The sequence below is a fragment of the Polistes dominula genome, unplaced genomic scaffold (genome assembly GCF_049000335.1).
Source record: "Polistes dominula isolate Pdom_NZ unplaced genomic scaffold, Pdom_raw_medaka contig_31, whole genome shotgun sequence".
NCBI lineage: Eukaryota > Metazoa > Arthropoda > Insecta > Hymenoptera > Vespidae > Polistes > Polistes dominula.
The window spans coordinates 7,401,008-7,427,975 of NW_028300925.1; the positions used below are offsets into that span (position 1 = coordinate 7,401,008).

At 30.8% G+C, this 26,968-nt stretch overlaps 1 protein-coding gene and 1 long non-coding RNA gene across 3 annotated transcripts in view; one reads left to right on the plus strand and one right to left on the minus strand.

The window, feature by feature from the left end:
• LOC107074003 (uncharacterized) overlaps positions 1–26,841 on the plus strand; it is a 48,478-nt gene extending 21,637 nt beyond the window's left edge. For both annotated transcript variants that reach the window (XM_015335010.2, XM_089171137.1), the window contains 12 exons: positions 14,628–14,865; positions 17,797–17,951; positions 23,778–23,972; positions 24,054–24,166; positions 24,236–24,402; positions 24,510–24,665; positions 24,747–24,814; positions 24,896–24,976; positions 25,063–25,224; positions 25,308–25,505; positions 25,590–25,685; positions 25,771–26,841. In XM_015335010.2, the coding sequence (XP_015190496.2) occupies positions 14,628–14,865; positions 17,797–17,951; positions 23,778–23,972; positions 24,054–24,166; positions 24,236–24,402; positions 24,510–24,665; positions 24,747–24,814; positions 24,896–24,976; positions 25,063–25,224; positions 25,308–25,505; positions 25,590–25,685; positions 25,771–25,895 (1,754 nt within the window). In that variant the 3' untranslated portion in view covers positions 25,896–26,841. The remainder of the gene's footprint in view (positions 1–14,627; positions 14,866–17,796; positions 17,952–23,777; positions 23,973–24,053; positions 24,167–24,235; positions 24,403–24,509; positions 24,666–24,746; positions 24,815–24,895; positions 24,977–25,062; positions 25,225–25,307; positions 25,506–25,589; positions 25,686–25,770) is intronic.
• LOC149033008 (uncharacterized) lies at positions 6,303–15,222 on the minus strand. The gene is made up of 2 exons (XR_016176108.1): positions 14,964–15,222; positions 6,303–8,676 (listed from the first exon to the last, which is right to left on the minus strand). It is a non-coding gene; the product is annotated as an uncharacterized LOC149033008 (long non-coding RNA).
• Positions 26,842–26,968: the final 127 nt, after the last annotated feature.

Consider the following 26,968-nt stretch of genomic DNA (forward strand, 5'->3'; position numbering starts at 1 on the left):
CAAGAAATCGTAGGTTCCCAAGTACTCTGTTCCTTATTCTTATTGCTGCTGTTCCTGATGCTGATGCTGTTGTTGTTGCTTTGAGGGAGAACAAACGATTCCTTACTTAGGTCGCCGATAAAGTTTCGTTCTTCGCAGAAGAGCTCAGCTAGGGGCTCACTTATCCTCTCTCCCCCTTCCTCATCTTTTAAATCCCTTTCGCCTTTTTCCAAGCCTCTCTTTTGGGTTGACCGACTTCCGGTAGGTGTATATACGTACGTACCCGCTTCTTCCGGCTTCAAGATTCATGGGAAAAGAATTTTTGTCCGAGAGTTGTTTCTTCTCCCTCCTATCGTTTTTATTTTTTTTTCTTCTTCTTCTTCTTCTTCTTCTTCTCATCTCCGTTCAATCTTTTTTCGTAGATTTTCTCTTTTTGGTTCTTTTCACTCACGCGAACTTTTCTTACATTAGTTTTTGAAGTCACGAGAATATTTACGATTCAAAGACGACGACGACGATGACGAGAACGTGGCAAAAAGGGAAACGAGCGTGAAAATCTAAAAACATTTCGCGATGATCGTTAAAGGATCGTAAAGATCCTTGTGCCTTGAGTTTAGCACAAGGAGAACAATCTTTGGGTATCTTGTTGTGTATCGACGAGTCAAACTACGTGGAAGGTTGGTCGGACCCACCAGACCGATAATACCTATACTTTTGTCCTGCGGAAGCTCTTAATTCTGGCTACACGCGAAGGTTATTGGTGAGTTGAGTTTGAAAAGTGTAGTTGAAGAACAAGAAGAATAAAAAAAAGACTAAAAGAAGATAAAGAAAGAAACGGTAGGTAGAGTAGAGTAGGGGAGGGGTTGGAAGGGATTGGTAAAAGGGTGGTTGCTGGAAATATTGGTTCTCTCGGTTGTAGTAGCATCATCTGGCAACGGTTTTGGCATGTCTACCACATTAAAAATGATGATGGAGAAGCCGAAGAAGATGCGATTCCACTTTTTCGACCATATGGCTGAGCTAACAGCTAAGTCTGTTGAATCCTAGCCGCGAGGACGAAACTCGATCGAGAGATACCAGTCAGGATTATCCAAGGTCGCTTTTTGCAAGCTCACTCTCTCTCTCTCCCCCTTTTTTCTTTACCATTATATATTTCTTTCTCTTGTAGTGGGGTATACACACTCTCTTACAGCAGCAGTAACAGCAGCAGACCACCGGATGTGAATCGTGCTGATTTTCTTGGTATACTAAAAAGAGAGAAAGAAGAGGCAGGGTGAAGGGGTGAAGGGAAGAGAAAGACAGAAGACTTTTATTGCGCGATTAAAGGCCTCCTAATGACCCGACAGTGTTTTGCGATACAGTCCATTGAGTTATACAAAGAAGAAAGGTCGACAAAGAATCTTTGAAAAAAATAAAAAGAAACGTCACGTTCAAGGACACTTCTGAATAAAAAAGATTTTTATCATTTTTATTCTTAGATTTATCTCAATTTTTTTTAAAGATTATGAAATGCAAGGATTGTTAATTAATGGGAAGTAAATGATCGATCGCTTGACGATCCATTATGCTTGAATTTAAAAGGAGTAATTAATATTCTTGGATGCAAAATCACGAGAAATAAATAGCTGAAGTTGTCTAAATGTTTCGAAGTGGCGCCGAAGACAAACCGCAGTGTCGTTTAAGAACTAATGTGATCTATAAATTCTCCTTCTTTATGAGCTCGTAAAGCTTAATACCAGAACGCCTAACCAAAAATAATGAAGTTATAGATAGATCTCTTGTAACAGTTATTTTCTTTACTCGTCTAATAAGGCACTGTAATTTACATATTTATTAATCAACGTGATCTGATTTGTAATTATTTAAATGATTACATTGAATGTTAAGTATTCTGTTCGTTCTAATTTCAATTATTTATATATTTTTCTCATTTCTATTATGTTTGTTTATGTGAATTTCTTTTTCTTTTCTTTATAACCGAAGAATTTCATATTAAAAGATGTTCAGGATTAATAGTAGAAGTTTTCACCTGCATACGAGGACGAGGTTTCTTCAGAAAGCGTGACGTTTAAATGCTTCGTTTCGATGCACTCGATTTTTCGTAATCGTTACACAATAAACGCAAATAGTAATCGTTTCTTTTCTCTTTTCATCTTCCATTCCAAAATTTTTATTCTGTACTTTAATTGTCTAACTTTAAAAAGAAAACGTACAATTGTTCTTGTTTCATACATTTAATTTATTTCTTCTTGCATTATAATTATTTAATTTCAAATTCGTACGTAGAATACAATTAGATTTAAATAGCAATAATTGTAATAAATTAATTCGAATAAAAATAATTTGGATTTTAAAAAATTTTTTTCGTACACTTCTAAGAAATGATAAGAATTGTTGGCGATCGTTAGCAAATACTCGACAAGTTTCAGCATTGACAAGTTCTTTTATACCTTTACAACTGGTATTAGGACGGGTGAGTTGTAACGCGATACTTCTCTCTTCTTATATACCAACGGTTAACTTAATCCTCTCGTAGGAAACATTTTTCACCTCTATCCTTATACCCGACGATCGATTAAACTTTCATGTTTATTCATTTTTATTTACATTTTTTTCTTATTTTTATTTTATTTTATTTTAATAGTTTTTTTTTATTTTCAGTTCGCATCAGATATACGATACGATTGTCGATTTCGAACAATGTGAAAATATCTCGCACTTTCTCGAGTGTCTAACTTGAAAGGTTGCAAATACTTTAATATATAATTCTGTAAGGTTTTTGTACGACTTTACTACTTCCTGTAGTATCTCGTTGACTACAACAAGAGACACAGGTCAATACACTGCCAATAAGCTATTAATTATCTGCATGTTTTATCTTATTAGATTATTTTGTTATCTTTACTTCTATTCTTAGAAATGTTTTGTTTTTTACAAAGATTCATCGATAAATCAAAAAACATTAATAGTAATAATAATGTCATTCGTATGCTATTGAAATTTTTCTTCACACCATTTCGATTGGAAAAATGTATGAAATCATAAGGATATTATGGAATTAAATTATTTGATTCCTTTCATTTAAATTCTCTCCGTAATAAAAGTTTTTTGTACGGATGTAAAAAAAAAAAAGGATATGTTAGTAATTAGAAAGGAATATAAAGAGTACGGTCTTGAGTAAAATCGAGATTCACGTGTAATAACGAGTTTCCGTTAGATAAAAGTATTTTTATAAGATGATGGTGATCTTACGAATTGCGTGACATATTATTTCGTACTAAATTATGAGAAATAAAATTAAATAAAAAATATATGTCTAATTAATATTTAATATTACTAATAATCTAAAATATCGCATTTGATTCAAAATCAATTGCAAAAGTATAGAAATATAAATTTCATATGTATTCACTTTTTTTTACATTTTAATATAAAAAGAAAATAATTTACAATTGAAATAATTATTTGAACGCGTTCTCTGTAGGATGATAAATAAATTTGAGATCATGCATTCTCGTGATCCCCATGAACGTTTTACGTTTACGTGCTCACGCGTCCAAGCACGCGTCGCGTCGGTGCATTTGCGTATAAGGAAGAGACGATGCGTATCTTATGCGTGTTTGCACGTGAGAGTGAATGTCTGTCTGTCTGTGTGTGTGTGTGTGTGTGTGTGTGTGTGTGTGTGTGTGTGTGTGTGTGTGTGTGTGTGTGTGTGTGTGTACTAGTTTTAATATATATACGTGGCATACGTGAACACACGGGAGTAAATATAACCTTCTCTTCTTCCTACCTACTGCATACCTTCTTAAATATTACATATATATACACATATATACATGTATATCATGTTAGCTTATCAGCTTGGTGGCCTCAAGGGTGAGAAAGAGAAAGAAAGAAAGAGGACGTCGACACAGAGCAGGTTAAACTCGAGCAACGTGGATATTTCCTATCTCTTCCCGTTAAAACATTCATTTCCGCCGGCACTACTCTAACTGGCTTTACCATTCCTCCTCGTTCCGTTTATGTCCTCTGTTTATCGAAGGTTGGGAAACGAAACTTTAACTGGGACGTATAGACATAACAAAAAATATGTGCCCAAGTAATTATGTTGGTAAACTAAATTAAAAATAAAATTGTAACAAAAATTTATTTGATTATTTATTTTTTTTAATATAAAATCAATCGAAATAAATTTAGTAAACTTTTTTGATTTATCGTTGGTTTACTACCATCATAATTACCAGCACATATACATGGTGTTTCAAAGTCGTTTTACAAAATAGAAAACTTATGTTAGATATTTGTAATTTTGGTATAACGTAATTTCATAATTTTTGAACAGTACCAACTAAAGATTCATATCTCATAGTTATACAATGAATCAATATTGATTTTGTATTTTCCCTTTTATTTTGTCGACAAAGCGACTTTTGAAACCCTCGTATATCTTGATTTCCTCTTTTTCACTTTCAACCAGAAACTGTCCTTCGAACTTGTCCCACGCTTGCTCAGGAATTCAAACAACGCGATGATCGTAAAGTAGAGTGTTTGAACAGCAGCAACAGCACGGAATAGTAAAAAAAAAAGATTGAATTTTCAAAACCTTTTGAACTGCAGATAAAATATTGAAGAGCTTCTACCTTCTTTTATCTTTTATCTTTTTTCTTTTTTACTTATTCATTTATGATTTCACATCATCGGTTACTACTGTTTGCATCGAACCGGTATTTCGACTATGTATCGTATGACTATGATCGTTCCAAGTCGATCGAAGCTACCCTTTAATCGTTCGACCGCGTAATCACTGTCAGATTTGCATGAGGAAACGACACGCGTGCACTAAGGTAATATACTTCTTTGTCGAAACAATTAATCACTCATTTATTACCTTCACTCCTTTTTTTATTATCCTTCGAGCTAACAATCCTGACGTTATAACGTAATATCTAGCGAGGATATTAATATTCTACTAACTTCTGCTACCTGTCACTATTAAATTTACACATATGATACATATTATATAAAAATAGATCTACATGTTACGGTGAAAGACAAAAATATTGACAGAAATTACATTTTTATAATATCTTCTATAAATCTATAAAAAATAAAAAAAATGCATAATTCTTATATGCAATAAAAACAAAAGATAAAATAAAATATTACACTAAATTACATTTATATATTATATATTATAAAATAAAATATATTACACTAAATTACATTTTTATATATTTATATATTAATTACATTAAATATTAAGATTCAGGTTTAGCTACAAATTATTGATAACTGGTAAAAACTAGTTCTTTTTTTTTGTTATTATGTTTCTATTTTTATGTTTCTATGATTTAAAACATATTTTTCAATTCCAGAAATAATATAAACATTAGAAAATAATAAATTAAATAGAACTTAATTGACATTTTATTTATATGAGTGAAAATAAGTGGATAGGCGTGAAGTATTAGGATTATCTGCTAAAAAAAAAGGTGACTGAGGCTTATTAGAAGATAGAAGAATCTCGTGATTTTCTTCTTAACATGGACCTTTTTCCCAATCCCTTTTCCTTCTACCACTTTACCTATATAGACGACACAAACCAGCCCTAGACGATAAATAAGAAATAATTTATAGTGATCGTCGCCCTAACGCGCTTCCAGCTGCGCTCGCAGAACTCATTATCGCATTCGCTTACATTCTCCCTTTTATATGTACGTGTACACGCACGCGTATATATAGTATGTACTTTAACACCCATGGGAATATATATCGAGTCGTTTTGCGTGTCACACGAACGATCGAACGAATTAAAAGGATTTAAAGGGAAACTTCGTTTATTTTTTTCTTATTACTTGCTTTTCCTTTTTATTAAGAAAGATTAGGAAGATGGATTTTAAATATAATCGAATGGTTATTTATTTAATATATGAATAATATATTGCAAAAGAGTATTTTAATGTTTTGGGGAGTAATTAATATTAGTGGAGAACAATTTATTTTACTTTATTTTATTTTACTTTATTTTTATTTTATTTATATAGCCATATTTTATATCAAAAATTTAATTATTATGTTGTAATATATTTTTATTTTATTTATATAACCATATTTCATATTAAAAATTTAATCATTATTTTAATATATTTTTCTTTATTTAATATTATGTGATATTTATCTAAAAAATTTTTTTAATACTCTATTGTATTTAACTTATATCAAACATTGAATATTTACCAAAATTGTAACAATTTATTTAATATATAAATAATATATTGCAGAAGGGTATTCTTATTTTGGGGGGGGGGAATAATTAATATTAATAGAGAACAATTTATTTTATTTTATTTATATAGCTGTATTTTATATTAAAAATTAAATGATTATTTTAATATATTTCTTTTTTATCTAATATTATGTGATATTTATCTAAAAACTTTTCTTTTAATATTCTATTGTATTTAATTTACATTATACATTACATATTTATCAAAATATATTTATTGTAACAATCTTATCGCGTTGTTAGAAGACCGTTGGAAAATATTTGAGAAATGTAATCGTGGGGTATTTTTTTGTATTAGTTATAAACGAGCTAAGCAAGTTCACATTTCACACACACTTCAACAGTCCGTTAATCGATCTAGGTTTCAAGCGTGTACATGTTTTTCGCGCTGAAACGCGTTGCAACGCGTTTTATCCCGTCTCTCTTTCTCTTTCTATCTTTATTTTTCGTTTTTCTCGTCTATCATCTTGATATCGGTTTACTCGGGCGCCTTCTCGTAAACATGCCCTGCGGTCTATTACGAAGATCCCTTTGTGTTTAAGCGAATGCACACCAAGAACGTTAAGTATTACATAGAAGAAACTTAAGTGCGAGCAAAGCGGAAATACTATTACGAATTATTTTCAACATTTAATATTTTATTTTATTCCCCTCTATGAAGTTAATAATAAAAAACAAATCTTTCTCTAAATTGTTAAATTTAAAAAAACAAGAAGAATAAAAATATCGGTAAACTTTTCTTTGATGTTACTTCTTGTATTTCTTATTTCTTTGACAAATGACCGCAAGAATCTCCACTAGAAGGATGACAACCACAGATCGGTATCTTCTTTAGGTTTTTTATTTTTTTGTCTTCTTTTTTTTATTGAAAGATATCGAAAGTAAAACCGTGACTTTGTGGTTTTTTCGTTTTAACATGAAATCGTTTTCATTAAATTTGAGATACGTTCAATTGATTATACATGTAATTTATGTAAATTCAGTTTGAGAAGAAATATTTGTAAATTGTACAAAATTATTGGTCAGTAATTTATTAATATTTTCCCTTCTAGTTTTTACAAAATAGTTAATCATTTTCTTTTGTTTTTTATTCATACAAAATTTTAATTCATTTGATTACGACATGTGTGTGTGAAATATTTCATAAATCTTTTTCAAAATAATTATTTATTGTTATTTATTAAAGAAATTTTTTAACATACCGGATTTTTCTTCACAATTCAATTTTAAATCGCACGAAGAATAGATGACATCTAACAATAAGAAAATGAAAGAAATGAATAAGCATTAATAGAAACGGTTGACGCGTATCCTACGATGTGCAACGAATGACGAGTAAGTAGAGATTCGATGCACGCAACGACTCTTTACGCTTTATACATACATATGTATGTATATAAATATATACACATAAACACATACGTACACATAAATATATATATATATACATATGTGGATATAAGTAGAAAGAGTGTCAGGTAACCGAACAAATACAAAGTGCACATTCGTGGATGCACTCCTCTCCCCTTTCGTTTCTCGCACTACTCGTACGTCGAGATAATCGCATGGAGCATGCATGCATTGCTGCTGCAACCATGAGCCACGAATGAAGGATTTACATTTATACGACTTACGATAATTCGACTTGCTGCATCGATGTTCTCCATCGTATTTCCACTTCTTACGTTTAGATACTTTCTCTCTTTCTCTCTCTCTCTTACATAAAAAATATTTTATATTTCCAACTACTGTTTATTTTGAATGCTAAGTTTACAAATATTAAATGCACATAACAATTTATAGTTCGTATTCATTAAGTCGATCATAATTAAACATAAATTATATCAAAAAAAGTAATATTTGTCATTGACTTAAATTTTAATTCTTTCGTTGTAAAAAGTAGACTTATTTTTTTTCTTGTTGAACAAGAAATTATGAATAATTTTGAATACCTAATATGTTTAGAAAAAAAAAGAATTAGATATATGTGAGTCTATATACATAATATAAAAGAGAAACGATGAATCACAAATACACATTTACAATAAGATAGTGCCTGCCTAAACACGAAAACGTTCGTAGGAGTAAAGGAAGCGAGTTTGAAGGGTGAGAGGTAGAGAAGAGAAATAAAGAGAAAGAAAAAGGGATATAGCGACGAGGGGGTGGGGTAGGGAGAAGGAGTGTAATGCCCGAGCAAAGCAGCTCGTTCTCTGCGTTCCTCTTCGCGGTGCTTGTCGCGCTCCTCCGTGCATTATGTACGGCTGAACTCGGTGGTCTCAGGTTCCTGAGAACCAAACCCATGAGGTCTCATAATTCCGGAGATCCCGTACTGCGTGCCACACCTTTCGCACGGCTTTGAAGTCTCATCCACGACATCTAGTTAGATGGACTACGGCCAGCTGCTTCTTATCCTACGGTCCAAAAAAAAATCAAAATACAAACAAGAAATGTATATTATTTTTTATCTTCGTTTCTATTAACGTTTCACACATATGTTTAATGGGAATATTTGAATTCTTGTTAAAGGGTTTGCAGTTATAGATCTTTCTTTTATTTTTTTTTATTGATGTTTCAAATGAATACAAACAAAACAATATGTATCCTTAATTACAAGAATATTGGGAATTTTTGTTAAAGGATGTTTTTAGTTTTGTTCGATTTTTCATCAGTATTTTAAATAAAAATATTTATATAAACTGTGTTATCGATTGTTTTATAAAATATTTACCAAATAAATAGAGAGATGATAATTAAATAATATTACTAATAATATATTACACGTAACACTTTACATGATATCGGGTGGGGACCAAATGCAATAACAAGACTACACCTTTCTCAAAGCTTTGACGTCTCTTTCACGACCAGTTTGATGGACTACGGTCAGCTGCTTTTTCTCGTCTAGCCAAAAAGAAAAAAAAAACAAAAAAAATGAAACTTAAAATAAGATCCTATATATCTTCACTTAAAAATTTCATCAAACGAAACTCACTTCCATTAACATTTGAAACATATGTTTTACAATAACAACATTGTTATTAAATAACATTACTTATAATAAATCTTTTGCACTGCTTTGAAGTTCTAAATTTGATAAACTACGATCAGCTGTTTCTTCTCGTCTATTCAAGAAAAAAAAAACATAAAAAAGAAAGAAATAAAACTCACATACAATTTTATCCTCATTTTGGAATTTTCATCAAATGGAAGTGCAATGAATTGATATGTTTTATTATAAGTACTAAAATTGTTATTAAATAAAATGACATAGTATGTTACATATATATATATATATATATATATATATATATATATATATATATAATAGTGGAAGTGTAATATAGATGGTCCGAATGCAATAACACGGCCACACCTTTCGCACGGTTTCAAAGTCCTCGACCTCGTGCTCCGATCGAAAGTATCTTTCGAGATCTCATCGGAACTGTCTCCGTTTCGAGCGACTTTAAGAACGATCACCTAGTCAGGAAATACCTAGACGTGCCCCAAGAGATCGCTTATCATAAAAAGAGAAATAGAGAGAGAGAAAGAGAAAAAAGAGAAAGAAAGAAAGTGAAATACACGATTCTCTTGCTAAAACGATTACACTCGACTTCTCATTTGTAGAAGTAATTATGACAATGAACTAACACAAAAAAACAAATTAAAACAAAATTTATTCTATGATTAACTGTATAATATAAATAATATAATTATTATATTTATAATTTATCTATTTGATTAAAATAGAATAAAATTTATCACCCATTCTTGTCTAAAAAAGGTGGAGAATAAATACAAAGATTAACTTACATATAAAAATATAATACCACTTGGGATAACAATTTTAAAAAAAATACTTTTATTATAATAAATAAAATATTATAAAACGATACGAAAAGAGAGAAAGAGGGAGATAGAACCTACAGTCAATTAACAATTGAACAAGATGCATTTTTTTATGGAAAGATGACTAGGGAGAGATGTGACATACTTTGATTGTGAGAATGTTGAAAAAACTTTAATAATTGTTAATTAATCGATACAAGTATCTATTGTTGTTTAAAAGCTCAAAATTATTGATCTAAGTACTTTTCTCTTCGAGATTCACTTTCAGACTGACACGTTGTCCTCTATGCAAATTCTTTCATTCAATGTTGTATATATGATTTTCTATAAAATAACTACATTAGAATGCAAAAAATATTAAAATTAGAACGTTATAATCTTAAATTGTCTTTATTAAAAATATTATAATAGTTCCACACATGCACGACATTCGGAAAGTCATCTAAGAAACATTCAATAAAAGAATTTGTATAGAGGACAACGTGCCAGTCTGAAGGTGAATTTCGAAGAGGACGGTACATAGATTCCTTATTTAGGGGTATTACTTATTTATTAAATGAATACTGTATCTTTAATACGTAAAAGAAGGCTGAAAAGTTCTAAACATTATATTATATTGTTTTTACTTAATATTAATATTACAAAAATTATTTTTTCAATCTTTTTGCTTATGCTAATCAAATATCCAATATTTCCAAATGAACTTCTAATTGTTCAATTTCTACAAAATGTATTCCGTGAAATATAAAAAGTAATAGTAATAACATAGAAGGAAAATTTTCACTTCGTGAAGGTAACTAAAAAGAAATGATTATGTCCGTGAAGAATCATTAATCAATAGTAGGATATTAAACGTGTATATATTCATGTATATGTAGGTATTGGGAGAAAGAAACCCGTCCTTAAAATAATGTCAGTCTACATACACCTTTTACTACTTATTCTCATTCTATCTCTTTTACCATCCTTTTATTTTACTTGGGTGCGGAGAACCTCTAATTTTCAAAGTGATCATTCAGAATCGGGCATCTTCCATTCATTAAGGATTCACCAGGAGGCACGGATTAAGGACCCTCCTGGACGAGAACACCTGGTATCTTCGTACAGGAGGCAAGTCCGCAACAACATTGAAAAAAAATACAAAATAAGAAGATATAGAGAGAAAGAAAGAAAGAGAGAAGCGAAATAATGGAAGGTATGGAAGAACGGAAGAGGAAAGAGAGGAGAAAGGGGGGGAAGAAGGGACTCACTGCAAAAAGCGGGCGTTGCCTTATTCTTTACAGACATATCGTAAACGTAGATAAGAGGGTATATCTACCTACTAATGCAAGTAATGCTAATGTAAACCCGCTCGAATGCTTTCTCTCTCTTTCTCTTTTTCTCGTTCTCTAGTTATTCGAGTATCTTGATAATGTTAAAGGATTTTAATCGAGATTATTCCGATTAGAATATCATGAAGGTTTATTATTCACCTGTATAATAACAGTTTAATATTGACGTTAAAGAGAACCGTTAAGAATCGTACCAAGTAATTCGAATAAACGTGTTTCTTCAAACGATTCTATTTCGTTCATACGAAATTCAATTTCAATTTAAAAATTTTCTAAATTAATATAATTAAATAAATAATCAAATGAGATTTAAAGAGTGATTGATATTTTCTTACTACAAAATTTGTATTCTATTTCTATGGTTCGTTAAATTTTCCCTTTCCTACTACGAAAAAGATGATGATGATGATGATGATGAAGAAGAAGAAGAAGAAGAATAAGAATAAGAATAAGAATAAGAATAAGAAGAAGAAGAAGAAGAAGATGAAGGAGAGAAATTAAAATTAAAAAAAAGAGTTGCAAGAGACGATTCGATTAATCGCAAAGCGAGTAGCTCGAGGTAGTTACGCGCGAGTAGTACAAGCAATCCTGTTTACTGCGGGCGCTCAAAGGTACTTGGACCCCACAAGATGCAGCATGATCGACGACGAATAGGATTGGGTCGTGGATCCTTGACAATGATGTTGAATCGCGCGGTCGTTGCGGTCTTCCTTGCTACGCGTTTCCCGTCGTTGCTTATAACAAGAACTGCCTTACACTCGTATGGCCAGTCTTTTAAGATAGAATGAGACAGACATAAAAGAAGAAAGAAAAAGAAAGAGAAAGAGAGAGAGAGAGAGAGAAATAGAAAGAGAGATTTTATTCACCGGATATTGTGATTTGAATATTTTGTAGGAATCTAAATTCTATTTAAAATAACTTTTAGTTTTTATTATTTTCTTATCATTTAATGTTTAGGTTATTCATATATATCAAATATTTTAAATATAATATAAATATAAATAATTAAATAAAATATAATATATAAATTAATATTATAATAACTAGTACTGTATGTATGTATTATTTTTAAGTATTGTAATATAAATGAAGTATAGTGCATTAGTATTGGTAGATAATATGTAGAATTTATAGAATATATTATATAAAAATGACGGAAAATAGAGTGAATATATTATCAAAGATATCTTAATTACTTTTTAATTACATTCAAGTTATAATTATACTTCGGGTCATTAATAACATCCGCTGCACATATTACACATAGGTAAATATATGTACACAAGCGTTATGTTCTCGTGCAGGAAACATTATAATGTTAAAGGGACGTATAAAACACTTGTCTTTAAATACTGTCTGCATGCGTTCAGAATTTTTATTCGTATTAATTAAGACTTTGGCCACGTTTCTTTTTTATTCTATACTAAATCGTCAACTAAGATTTTTCAATCGAAGCACGTACAGTCAAAGTTTACACGAATCGGTAGAAGCAAATAATTTGGGGTAAAGAGTTGAGGGGGAAGAATTACGTTTCTAAATTCAACCCTTTGGTACGTTAACCATATCGATTATTATCGATCGATCTCGAAACTGAGAGAAAGAAAAATTCTGAAAGCAATCAAGCGTGTTATGTTTATACCACAGAACCGACGATTACGATTCACCGAGCAAATTCTTTCTCGCGAAAGGTTGAGCCTGCAAAAAAGTCCCCCGTCCTATTATCACGTTCCACCTAAAGGCTCGTGAGAAATGTTTACTTCGAACTTTGAAATCGCCTTTGCAAGCATTCGCCAGATTATCCAATCCTTTTCCCTTTCCTTCTTTTTTCATCAGGATTGGTAAATACTTACGTATTGTATGGTACGTGATTGAAATGAATAAACTAACGAAACGATATATATATATATATATATATATATATATATATGTGTATTGTGCAAATAAAGAATTTTTAAACAAAACGATATATGTGCGTGGCCTGCAAGAAAAATGTTACAAAGAACCATAGATTCTCAGAATGGATATTGTACAGATAGATGAACGATGAGCACGTGGCAAGAATGTACATATGTTTGTGTGTCTGTGTGTGTATGTATGAATGAAAGCAGGTGGATAAATGGTTTTTGTTTATGAAGAGAAAAGAATTAGTCCGAATTAAAAAATCAAAGAGTATGCACATCTAACAATAAAACAAGGGGAATTTAATCACATTACCTGTCACGTGTACTGTTTCCGGTACATGTTGAAATTCATTTTTATAATTATAATTAAATATTATTTATTATTAATACCTCAGTTTTTGGTACATATGGCATGATCAAATTCAGCTAAGAAAGGAACGTGTTAATATTTTATCTGATAAAAATTAAACAACATTATCAGTTGAATATAAATTACTTAAAATCAATCTTTCCAATGTTATTTTTATTACTTGCATAACTTTAAAATATAAATTAAAAAGTTATAAAAATCAATCAAATACAAATATATATATATATATATATATATATATATATATAAAATAAAAACTGCACGAATTCTATAATAAAGATGAAAAAATATAAGGTATCGCGTTCCATCGATGTGCATTTGCTGGTGGTCCACCTGTCACCTTAACACCTGCCTTCTTCCCAAGGTATTTAACGACAACAGTAATGACCTTTTATGGAGTGCTAGGTGTGCGACATGTGGGTGGCAGAAGACGAGGACAAAAAAAGAAAGCCTTTGCACTATCTCTCTCTTAAGATTTCTTCGATATATATACTGTATACAAACAAGCGATGTAAACCCGTTCTTGCAACGATAAAAACCTCCGATGCGATAATTAATTTGAAGTCTTCGACGATGTTAACAAAGAAGGTTATGAGAATTCGGCCAATAACTTCCTTTTCTTCATCCTCAAGTATAATTCATTAAAAACATTAAATTAGACGAACCTTGTATACTGCATTCGAATTCAAGGAGAAGAAAAGGGGGAGGGGAGAAAAAAAATCTTCATCATGAAATTTGCTTCCCACTTGTTAATTAATTTCTTAACTAATTAAAACGAACGTCTATAAAATATTCATTATATTCTTGATAAATACATTTTGTTCTTCTTTTTAAATAAGAATCCGAACAAATATGTATTTTAAACTCGACAATAAATCAAATAATAATTTATATTATCTACGTTTCATTTGCAGACAATAGCTTGCTCTCGAGCGAAGTCCTGCAGGATTACGATCCGCAATTCATGGTGGGCTGTTACTTTCCTGCAGAATATCAGGGTGAATTCGTGACGCAGGTGAACGTTAAGGACAGCACCATTGGCACAACGAACGAGCCTATTCAATACTCGACCATTAACATTACTTACAATGCCATCCCGGTCTGGGGTTATTGTCGTAGAAGAGTCGGTGAAAATGTTCTCTTAATAGACAGGTAAATATTGACCAATATTTTATTTTTTTTTTTTATTTTTTTTTTTGATCAACAAACAAACGAACACACTTTGTATCTTTGTATCATTATTTACTCACACGTTATTATTTCTTCTTCTTCTTCTTCCTTCTATAATAAATTTGGTTGTACTTTTTCGTAATATCAATTTTGTCTCGCGAAATTTACTACGTAAAATTTGAGTTGCATAAAAAGGTTAAGGTTGAGAACGGTTTAGTAGTAGAGAAGACGGTCGATACATCTTCGGAGAATGCCTTCGTCTCGTCTGCGATTCGTCTGGGACAAAAATAGTCTCGAGCATTGCCAGACGCGCGAATTGCATATCACGACACGAGGTTAATTCCGTAGAAACGATTCGACTTGTGAGCAAAAGAACAATGGCGTTTCGCCAGATCCATCTATTTCCCCTACTTCCACCTTACCCTTCTCTTGTCTCCCTTTTCTCTCCTTGTCACCCTTCATTGCATCTTGAGAATCAATGCAAGATCCCCTTTTAATACCAATGCCAACTCCTTCTCTCGGAGGAGAGGATTTTGAGATGTCGAGTAGTAGTATGCTGTTGAATTTATTCGTTTTTGACACTTGAAACGTGAAAATCGTCGATTTAGCATACTATCATAAATTTTCTAACCAGTTGTTGAAATCCGATCGTAAGAAAGGACACGAAAACTTTAATCCGAACGAAGATCTATCAGATTTTCTCTAGAGATACCATTTTATTTATTTATTGAGAGAGAGAGAATTTTGTTTTTATTTTTTATTCTGTTCAAATTATTTTCGAAATAAGTTTTGAAGTCTGAAAAAGAGAAAGGGTAAATGTGGGAGTAAAAACGTAGGTATACATTGACGTAAATGAGAATAAACCCATCACCCACCTTTGTACACACCCATAATACTAGATGATTCACGTTGAATCCTTAACGAGCTAAACGTTGACTTTGTTCGGAGACGAGATATGGCACAATTATTGTTAGGTGGTCTAGAAAAAAATTATTGTAGTCTAATACAATTATAATAGTATATTATATATTATATATATATATATATATTATTATTATATTATAATTTTATTATTTTATATCTTGTAAAATATATCTTATAATTTTTTATCTTGTAAAATAAATGATCGATATATATATATATATATATATATATATATATATATATTTTATTAAATTAATAATATTATTTATATTTAATTTAAATAATATATAAAATATAAGTAATATTATTTATATTCAATAAAAAATATTATTAATTTAATATATAATATTATTATAATATTATGTAATATTATTTATAAATAATAATTGTTCAGTATTTTAAAAATGAACTTTTAGTATTTAATTATATAATACATATTATTTATTATAAACGGTAAACAAAAATGTTAAAAAATATCAGTCCTTTTTTATAATACAATTGCTATATTTATATTAAAAAGAAAAGTTTTTAAATTTACTTTAATTAAAAACAAACACACACAATATCCAATTTCCATAAACGTCGAAAATGTCATTATCCTCATTCCCATCGTAATCTCTTATCTTTCAATCTCGATTTAAATCCCCTTTGCCATTGAATTTCTTCTAACAAAGGAGAGTTATCAAAGATAACGAGAATCGTGTTATCGACATTCTCTCTTCCGACTTAAAGACAACAACAGAGTCGGGAGACGTCTCGTTTAATTGTCCTCGTCATTACCTGTTCTATAATGGTTACTGAACTACGAGCTACGAATTATTTTCTATTTTCTTGGAAGCGATTATTTAAATCGAATGAAAAATCGAATTATAATTGTGTTTTTATATGCTAGTTAGATTTGGTTCTATTCGAGCATCATAGAAACGGTATTTTTTTGTTCGATATTAAACGTATTGTTCGTTTTTCAGAAGATAAGACTAGAAGGTTGGCTATTTAACGTTAATTTAACCGAAAGCACCGAGTTCTCGTGAATATATACGGTGCTTGAACCGAGACGCGATCCGTATCCGTATTACGGTGCTTATGCTATCGCTTATGTCACGCAAAATAATACACATTTATCAAGTCATTATTTTCATTGCTATTTAATCACACATTTTTTATGCTTAATTTAATATAATCATTAAAAATGTATTTCACGTAACAAAAAAAAACAAATTGGGATACGCGTCTTTTTATTGTAATATAAATATATTTCAAAATTACAATAATAAATATATATTTTAAATATTTCAGTTGAAATCGCCCTAGTAGCACAAAATATTGAAAAATATTGAATACACATGTGTATTTAATATTAACAAGAGATTTAATGTCTTTTCTAAAAGACATCTAAGATCTAAAGACATTAAATCTCTTTTTAATATTAAATACACATGTATTCAATATTTTTCAATATTTTGTGCTATTAGGGTCTCTTCAAAAATTTAAAGTAACAAATATATTATTTTCTTATTTATAATAATAATTTAAAAAATTTGTCTTTTTTTCTTTATCCTTTACTATTTAGCATAAATAAACGATTCCAAACTGTAATTCTGAATGTAGAACGAGCCATTAACTTGAAGGAAAAGTAAAGTGACTCGCGGCACTCTCATTCTCACGCGTTCGCACGTTACATTGACGTAAATGCATTCCAAAGAGCCAGAGGAATCTCTCTTAGAGAACAGTACTTATATACTCTTATATATATATAGTCACGTATAGGTATACTAACTTACTTTAATAGCAGCTGACTATATCGGAAATTTGAAAGAGCATCTCGAGAATACACCTAGAGAGGAAGTGTTGGAAGTCCGAGTTGTAAAGTCACTCACCTCGAAATAACGTTCGTCATTTTGATCATCGACCATAATCGATTCGTAACACTAACTTTCTTTCATCCAATCTTTTTCTTTCTTTTGATTCGTATCTTTCTATTTTTCGCAGATACGGTGACGGCGATTGTATACGGTGCTTTCGGCTAAAGCGAAGAGCTCGCAACGTTATCGAAGTATTCTCGGAAGATCTCAACAGGTGTTACACTTACGAATCAGCCGCCATTGCTTCGTGCGAAACTCTGAACTCTACGTCCATTCTTTACCGTGAGTATCCTTCTTATAATTAGCTCTTGCTACTTTTTTTTTATCCTTTTTCTTTTTTCCACCTTTGTAATTAGTACTTACATCAACTACAAAATATTTCCTTTTTCTTTGCCCTCTCCCTTTTTTTTTATTACAAATTAATTTGAAATATATGACGTTAGAAATTTTTTATCTTTAGAATAATGCAATATGATATTTTTATGTTTTTTATTTTACATTAAATATTTCTCTGTGCATTCGGAGAAAGGTTAATGTAAAAAAAAAATGATTTAAAATTAACAAAAAAATAATTATAATAGAGGGTAGAGAGGGTAATCGGAAGATAAGCAAGAAGCAAAATCGAATAGGAAGACTTCGGTCGTTCATGGTAGGCAATTAATTAGCGTTAATTAGCATTAATGAGGAAAAGGAGGAACCAAACAATGAACGAACGCCGATGGCGCTCTCGACGACGAGATTTCTTATGCATTGCAATAAACGAATCCCCGTGAACGCACGCAATCGCACGGTCAAACACGCGTATAATTTTCTTACTTGTGTCCCCCATCACGCGACTCCTTTTAACGTTTACGAATTGTATGCATGAATGTGTGTAAGTATGTATGTATATATGTATGTATGTTGCGTGTGCGTATCGTCGTTCATCGTTATCGTCCTCTCGTGTATTTCTCACGCGTGTGTGCACGTCAATTAAAATATCTACCCAATAGGCATTAAGAGATGTGTACTCGTGCATTTATAGAATCGATTCATCAACAAACAACAAAAAGTTTCTACGTTTGTATTAATGATTGAAGAGGTGCTCGTTAAATTTATATATTAACTAACTTGAACGTTTGTGAATAATTAATGATTATAACTTAGGACATAGTAATATATAATTGTATTTATATTTTTTTAGACATGCTTTAATATTATTATTAAGCTTTAATAATATTTACTTATTAATATTATTAATATTAATTATAATTGCTATTAACAATAATTGCATGCTTTAATAATTAATATTATTATTAATATTATAATTAATATTATTATTATTATTATTATTATTATTATTATTATTATTATTATTATTATTATATTTATATATTATTAGTAATTTTTAGAAATTATTAATTAAGTACAATATAATGACAAATTATAATATTGATTTACAATTTCTAATTATATATTTTGACGAACTATAATATAAATTCCATCAATCTTTCTATGAAGAATTATTTCGTAGAAATGAAATATGCTTAAAATAAAAAAATACTAAATTATTATTGGTAATGTTATACGCATTCGTGGAATGTTTCCGATGCGATTCGTCATGCGACAAAAATAAAAAAAAAATAAAAAGATAAAAATGTAGAATAAGAAGAAGGACCGAAGTTAGAATAAGTTTTACACCTGTTCTTATCGAATCGACACGCTCGTCGAACACAACACCACGTTGGCAAGTTTGCCATTGCTGCTGTTTGGTATGGCATGTCTCCTCGTAGTTTCGATCTTCATGGTTCGATGCGTGTCCTCGATCGTAGAAATTCTCTTCGGATCTTCGATCCATTCGCGCGAAAACGAGTAGAAAGAGAAAGAGACTTCGATGCTTGGTTCGACGTGTACCACTAACGCGACGATTCATTCCGCTCGCATTTCTATATTGAGATTTGTCGAGCTGTGAGTTCTTTTCAACGGAAGTTGACACGTGCATCGAATCCCACAGGTTTGCCCTACCCCTTTTTCTTCTTCTTCTTTTTCTCCTCTTTCTCCATCTACTTCTTCTTCTTCTCCTCCTTCTCCTCCTTCTTCTTCTTCCGTGTTCTTCATTCATTCTGACAGACGAGACAATAGAATTGTTCGGTGAGCCAAGAAAATCGAGTTTAACCTTTGCACTTGCACCATTGTCAACTTCTAGTTTATTCCTATTTAAGAGATCTCTTTATTTCCATTAGATTGGGACAAAAATAATTATGTTTCGTACTTTTATTTAATTTAATTTGACATCGTTGATTTGGTTAATTACTTGTTATCTGTTAATACGTTATTTTTCAAAATCAAACATTGATTTTAATTTATATTATCATATCAATTTTTTTTAATATTTCATAAAGTTATATTCTATAAAAATTGGAACGATTTAATTGGTTTCTTTTGATTATTATCATATTTATGATAATTTACTATTTATCTCTTTCACACTATTTCTTTACCTCGCTTAATTGATTCAACTGATTAAAATAAATGAATAAACATTAGACAGTTGTGTATGTTATTAACTCGTATAGCACGTGTTACAATTCGTAATAATATTCTAAAATCTATGTGGAATTTTGTTCATTCAACATTAAAAAAAGAAACAATTCCTTTTTTTTTTGTTTAATAGCTAGTAACAAAAAGTAGAAAAATGTATGAGAGGAATAAAGATACAAAGATAGGACGATCAGGTACCAACAAATATAATAAATTTTCGATAAACGATGGAGAGTAGGAATACAAAAGGATTAGGAAAAAGGGTACATTACAAACTGACCAGAAACCTTTTTCTTTTTTTTTACTTTCTTCTTTTCCTAAATAAACCTGAGAGACGCTTGAACATGTTCCAACAGGAATGAAAGAAGAGTTTTCGGAAAACAACGAATACGTAGATCCCCACTTTCACCCTCACCCCCTCCGTCAAAGGACCACTCGCATTCTCGTTCATTCTCCGTTTGGTTCCCCCTATTTTGCACTGTTTCTTTTTTCCTATTCTTTTCTTACCTTTCTTTTTTTTCTTTTCTTTGTCCTGTTCTTTTTTGGAGTCCAAAGCGAGGAAAGGACCGAACAACGACAGTGTCGTTTGGCAGGTATTCATTCCCTAGCGTGGGAGTGGCTGCTTCTAAAAAGTTCTCATTCTAATCGTCTCCTACCATGGACCCCTGAGATGGTCCATTACCCAACACATCCTCCAGATCAATAAAGCATACATTGTTAATTCATTTCGAACAACCCTAACGAGCTTTACCCTAGTCCTGGTCCCCTGTTCAAATTTTCGAAGACATAGAAAGTTCAATGTTTGGGGGGTCGATCGTAAATCTTCTTTGAAAAATAGCTACAGGATTAACCTAAAATTCTTACAGGCGATTATTTCAAATCTATTATTTTGTCAAGTTAAAAAATTTCAAAAGAATGAATTTTTAGAATAATATGTTAATTAATATTGTGAAATTATGTATAAGAACATCTGGATTGTTAAAAATACATTTTTTTATGGGAATTTGATATTACGTGATTTAAAAGTTAAATAAAAATATGATTCGATTTTTTTTTAATTTTTATTTAAATTATTTGATGAATATTAGTCTTATAATTATCTGAAAAAAGGTAAAATTATGAACGTGCATGATCGAACGAAAAATAATGTAGCGTAGAACAAATGTGAATTATACGAGGAAAATAAATGGTCGAAGGAGTAAGTTGCGTGTTCAAGTGACTCTCTGATGCGTATCGAAGAAATAAAAGGAACAAGGTTTTTTAAAAAGAAAATAATGAAAGACAGACAGAAGTACTCTTAAGATAAGAAACAAGATTCTAATCTAGAAAGTTTTCAAAAGTTTTAGTGGAAGATATAATTACGGTAGTCGTCTCATCGAAATAATTAATTATCACCTTGTTAAAGGAAAATTAAATAAAACTTAATGAAATTAAATTTTCAAGATCCTGCGAATAGAAAAAAGATTTTTCTTCTTTCCCTTTTGAATTATCAAAATAAAAAAAAAAAGATGTAGTCAAATGAAAAGATTCGAAGCAAGAAGTGAAGGGAAATAAAAAAAGGAAGAAATAAAGAGAACGAGTATGTACGATCGATGAAATTACAGGGAAGATACGAAAATATCTTTTGGATGTATGAAAGAAGAAGAAGAAGGAAGGAAAAACGAACGGGGAAAAAAACATAATTAAATAAATAAGAAACGCGCATAGCTATGTGAAAAAAAAAATATTTTGTTAAAAGTTCAATGTACCCGACAAAGTTGTTCGCGTGGGACAGTAAAATGCTGAGAATAACAGTATCATGATGTATAATGATCGACTACGTAAACATATATTACGTGCTATAAAAACAGTAATGACCATAAACACATGCATTATAAAATACAATTTTTGCGACAAAAGAAAAATTAAACAATTTGCAATTGTTCCAAATAATTTTGTAAATTAAATCATCTCTTCTTGTTAAATATTCTTTCGCATGCATCCATTAGTCCTTTTTGTTTTGTTTAAATCGATAAGAGTGCGTCTCGATTCGATGAGAAACTGAGATGTCCTTCTTGTTCCTTCGCGAAGATGAAAAAGAAAAATAAGAGCCTTGAGATGAATGGAAGTTGCCGTCGTTCATGAGGACAGGAAGTTGAAGAAGCGAACGAAAAGAAAGGAGGCTTACCTGAGCACAGCTACCTGTTGCATAGCGATCTTCTTCCACGTGAGTGAATCGAATCGGTTAGCAAGGATGGAAGGAAAAAATATTTGCTACATTTTATGAACGTCAACCTCCCCACAGCAACAACAACATTGACATTCCTTTTTTTTTTTAAACTCTCCCTTTTCTTGTCCATAAATACTTTATATTACATTTGGATCTGAACATCATCGCAGAATTTCAAGGATAACATTTAAAACGTTTTCATCAATTAAAATAAAATTAAATATGTTCAACTGCGAAATACAAAATTACTGAAGCAATTTGTATTAATTTGGTCTGGATATTTTTTTATATATAATTAATTACGTTATATATACATTAACGTATCAGCATGATATCAAGATCATGTTTTAAATAATGATATTAAATGATTACATTAAATGAAAGTAAATTCTTTTCAATAAAAAATCACTGAAGAAATCTATATTTTGTGAAGAAAGCCGGTTCCTTTGAAAGAAGCAAATCGATGACATCGAAGACACGATCCTAACCAACATGAAGACCTTCTCAGATTACGTAAAAAAAAAAAAAAAAGAAAGAAGCCTGTAACTTGTCCCAAGGAATCCCGCAAAAGCTCAGAAAAGTGCGCGTCTTCTCCTGTTTGCATCTAACGAAAATAACAACACCCCTTAAAATATCCTGATGGTTAGATGGTTGGTTGTGTTATGGTAAGAAACGATCGACCCCTTACGAGGAAAACGTCGTATGGAATTTCAGCTATTTCCTGTTCGGAGGGTTAGCTCTTATTGTATCCAAAAAAGAGAACGATAGTTGTTACTGAACTGGACACTAAAAGAGATGTGTTAAATTAAAAGAAGGAAGGGGGATTTATTCTAAAATCTATTCTTCTCATTTATATGTATAATAATAAGATATCTGGCTTCTCTTCCTCAATTTTTGTCGTCCTAAGAGCGTCATGAGAACTCGTATAGGGATTGAGATTCCAAACGATCACGTCCACCTGGCATTATGCACCCATAGATGGATTTGTAGCTGCGCTATTTGTCCTGGATTTCTTTCTCTCTCACTCTCTCTTTCCTTTTTCTTGTTTTCTTTCTTTTTCTCTTTCTCTTGGATCGTTCCGACTGAGGAAGAAAAAGAAGAAAAAAGAAAGAGAAGAAGCAGGAGGAGAGGTCGTTAGGATCAGCAGGTGGTCGTCTGGAAAATTGGACCGGTGTTTGCTCGATATACCAGTCATTTCGCTTACGAGCAGACTCGTTCGGTGTACCCTCAGGAAAAGGATCTTTTTGATCTTCTAGAGATTCCTTTTTTGTATATACGCACACCGCGCGCATACCGATGAAAACGGTATCGACCTCCTTGCAATTTCTATCGAAATACCTCCCATTCGCTTAAATTATTTTTTTTTATGTGATTTCCAGGTACCAAGGAAGTCGGCGGTGCACCAATTAGAAACGAATATTGTCCTATAGTAGGAGGATATCATTTTAAATACAGTCTTAACGATGATTCATCCATATCAACCGAATGCAACTCGTTCTTCTCGAATCTTCATAACTGTCCTGATGGATCTGTCTTGCATTTAAAATTCAATGATTGCACCTTTGAGTCACGTGGTAAGAAAATCACTTCAAAGATATTGATCATTGTGTATTCGTTGGGTATACAAACGAATTGACCGATACATTTTTACGTAGAATTGAGCTTCAACTGTTTGGGTAGCTGGCCAGGTGGTCCTTATGGTTCAACTTATATTGCCTTGGTAGAAAATGATGCTATAAAAGAAAATCGTCCTCAGTATCGTTGTGGCGTAAGTATATCAACAAAATTAATATGATATAAAATTTCAAAAGAAAATTAAAATAAATCATTGTTACAGTTGTTCTATGTCGATTACAAAAAAGGAAGAACGTACATGGCCTTCAGTAGTGATTCCAGTTGTACAAAAGGTTTAGCCAATTCTACGAGCGGATTTGAGACATTTGTTCTAAGCAAAATGGCTAATCAAAAGCCGATACCAAATTATGTGAAAACTCATGTAGCAACGTTAGTATCCATATACGATAATATGTATTCGCGTGAGTGTGTGGGTGTATATATGTGTGTATTAAAGGGTGGTACAGTCTATAGCATAATAAATTCCTTTGTTTCAGGTTTCCAAAGTGGGCACAGGGATTGTGGGAAGAGTCCCTCATCGTAAATGGTACAATGACTTTCACCGATCTCAACGGATATAACAGTTACACTTTCGTTACGGTTGAATCAAACGATGAAACTGGACGTTACGTAGTCTATTCAAAGGATCATTGGTAAATTTTCGATTTTTCGTTTACTAATGACAGTCATCATTTTCGAACAATCAAATATGTTTTACATTTTGTATTTTTTAGTGAGAATGAGGCCTACGTATGCTTGATGATGAGACAACGCAGTGAAAACGTATTAGAATTCACAATAGGTAATTAAAAAGTTTTTATAAAAATATATGAACATATTTAAAAAAATAACATCACGTTTAAATATTAAATAAATTTGATAGGGATGGTAATGAATCCAGGTTATCAAGATTATTTGTGTGACGATTCAAACTTCGATAAACCAGTGTGGATGACTCAAGCACGTAAGTGTTTTTTTATATTAAAAATTATTGTAATATATTCCAAATGTTATGAATGTTACAAGAAATATTTTTGAAATTGTTATTAGGTATTGAACGAATAGTAGAATCACCTTGTCCAATAACTGGACAATACACGGGTAAGATAACCGATTTATCGGGCATGTGTGCAGAGTTGAGTAGCAATTGCAATACTCGAGAAATAATGTATTATAAAGTTTATGACTGTGAGTCCGAGGAACTCTATGAAGGTATATTTTTAACAATCTAATGTTCATATTTAAAATAAAAAAATTAAACGCGCGCGCGTTTCTAAAACTTTTTATATTTTCAGAACGGACGTATTTGTGCTTGGGACAGTGGGAAGAGAAAGGTGTAATGTACACCTACACGATGAGAAACGACACAGGTACAAAAGAGTGTTTTGTCGGCTTGATCGTTAATGACGAGGAAATTTATATTAAGGAAGCAGGTGATCATTGTATCAGAGATATAGATCCTAAGGAGCAAGGAATGAGATTGTACAAAAAAGGTTAATTATAATTACATCTTTATTAATTAAATTAATAATTTGGATGAACTTTTTTTTAATTTCTCATGGTTTAATTATTTTTAGGACAATGTTATGGAAATTCTCCTAGTCCTGCACCAACACCAATGAAACCTCGTAATCCTATAAGTGTGTCGACAACTCCACGATCCAGATTTTCGGGTAAAAAATAATTGAATATACGTTTATAAATGAAAAATATTATATTTGTTATATCAAATTTATTTCTAATATTTTTTTTTAATAGGTGGAACCACGAGAAGACCAGGAGGAGGTGCTCCATCTTCCGCATTATCGAGAAATCTTCAAAATAATGCTTTAGTTGTTGTAATGGTACTTGCCGTATTTCTTAGAATATTTAATTTTACGTAGTGGACGAACGATATTTTTAGTTTAGGATAATGCAAGTAGATAACGAAACTCTATATTTATAAGCTCGATGAACGTTTTATTCTCGACAAATTAAATAAGAAATCGTTTATAGGTAGAGAATTGCAATATTTAATATGACACTATAAATATTTAAATATACGATAACGTGTTTTCGTATAAAGTGTAGAAAGTTTACAATACATTTTATATCAAATTATACTTTAATTACAAGACTAAATCAAAGTGCACCATATGATCTTCGTTAGAAGTTCGACAAGTGTACAAAAACTCGAATAACATTACTGAAATTTTATAGATAGAACGAGTCAAGAAAGTATTTTACGTAAAACAAGAAAAATACAATAACTATCTTTTACTGTAATATAATAACAAAATTGATCAATTTTTTCTTAGATCAAATCATTTTATAAGATATAAATCATTTTCGTCGGCTAAGTATTGTAAATTATCGAGAAGACCCAAAGATCTTGTAATCTTTTTTTTATTACTTGATTCCTGATATAAACCAATATATTTTATGCGAGGCAAGAATTTAATCTATTTGAACATAGTACATATAACAAAGTTATTTATATATAATAAGCTATTTCTTTATATTTCATATTCCAAATTTTCTTTGATCAGTTTATATGTGTCATAATAATTGAATTTATACAAAAAACAAACTTTAACGATACACAATTTTATGATTAAAAAAAAAATATATTTACTCGCAGACATAATATAGAAACATGAGCAACGATAAGACTGATATATACCTTTGACTTTTATATAATTCAAGAGTATTTTTTTAAGAACAAACTTATGATCATAAAATATTTCAAAACTATATCCGTAGAATATACAAAACAAATAATAGAAAATTTATGAAATAGTAATTCTTTCAAAATGCTCGTTTATTCAGTTATTAAATTATATAAAAATCTATAGTCCTGTAATACAGTCTTTTAATCCATTTTGTTTGATGCTCTATTTTAAATCTTAAATATTTGGTGCAAAATATTATAAATTATATTATTCGCTAAAGTTAATAAAACTTTATGTTTGTTTTC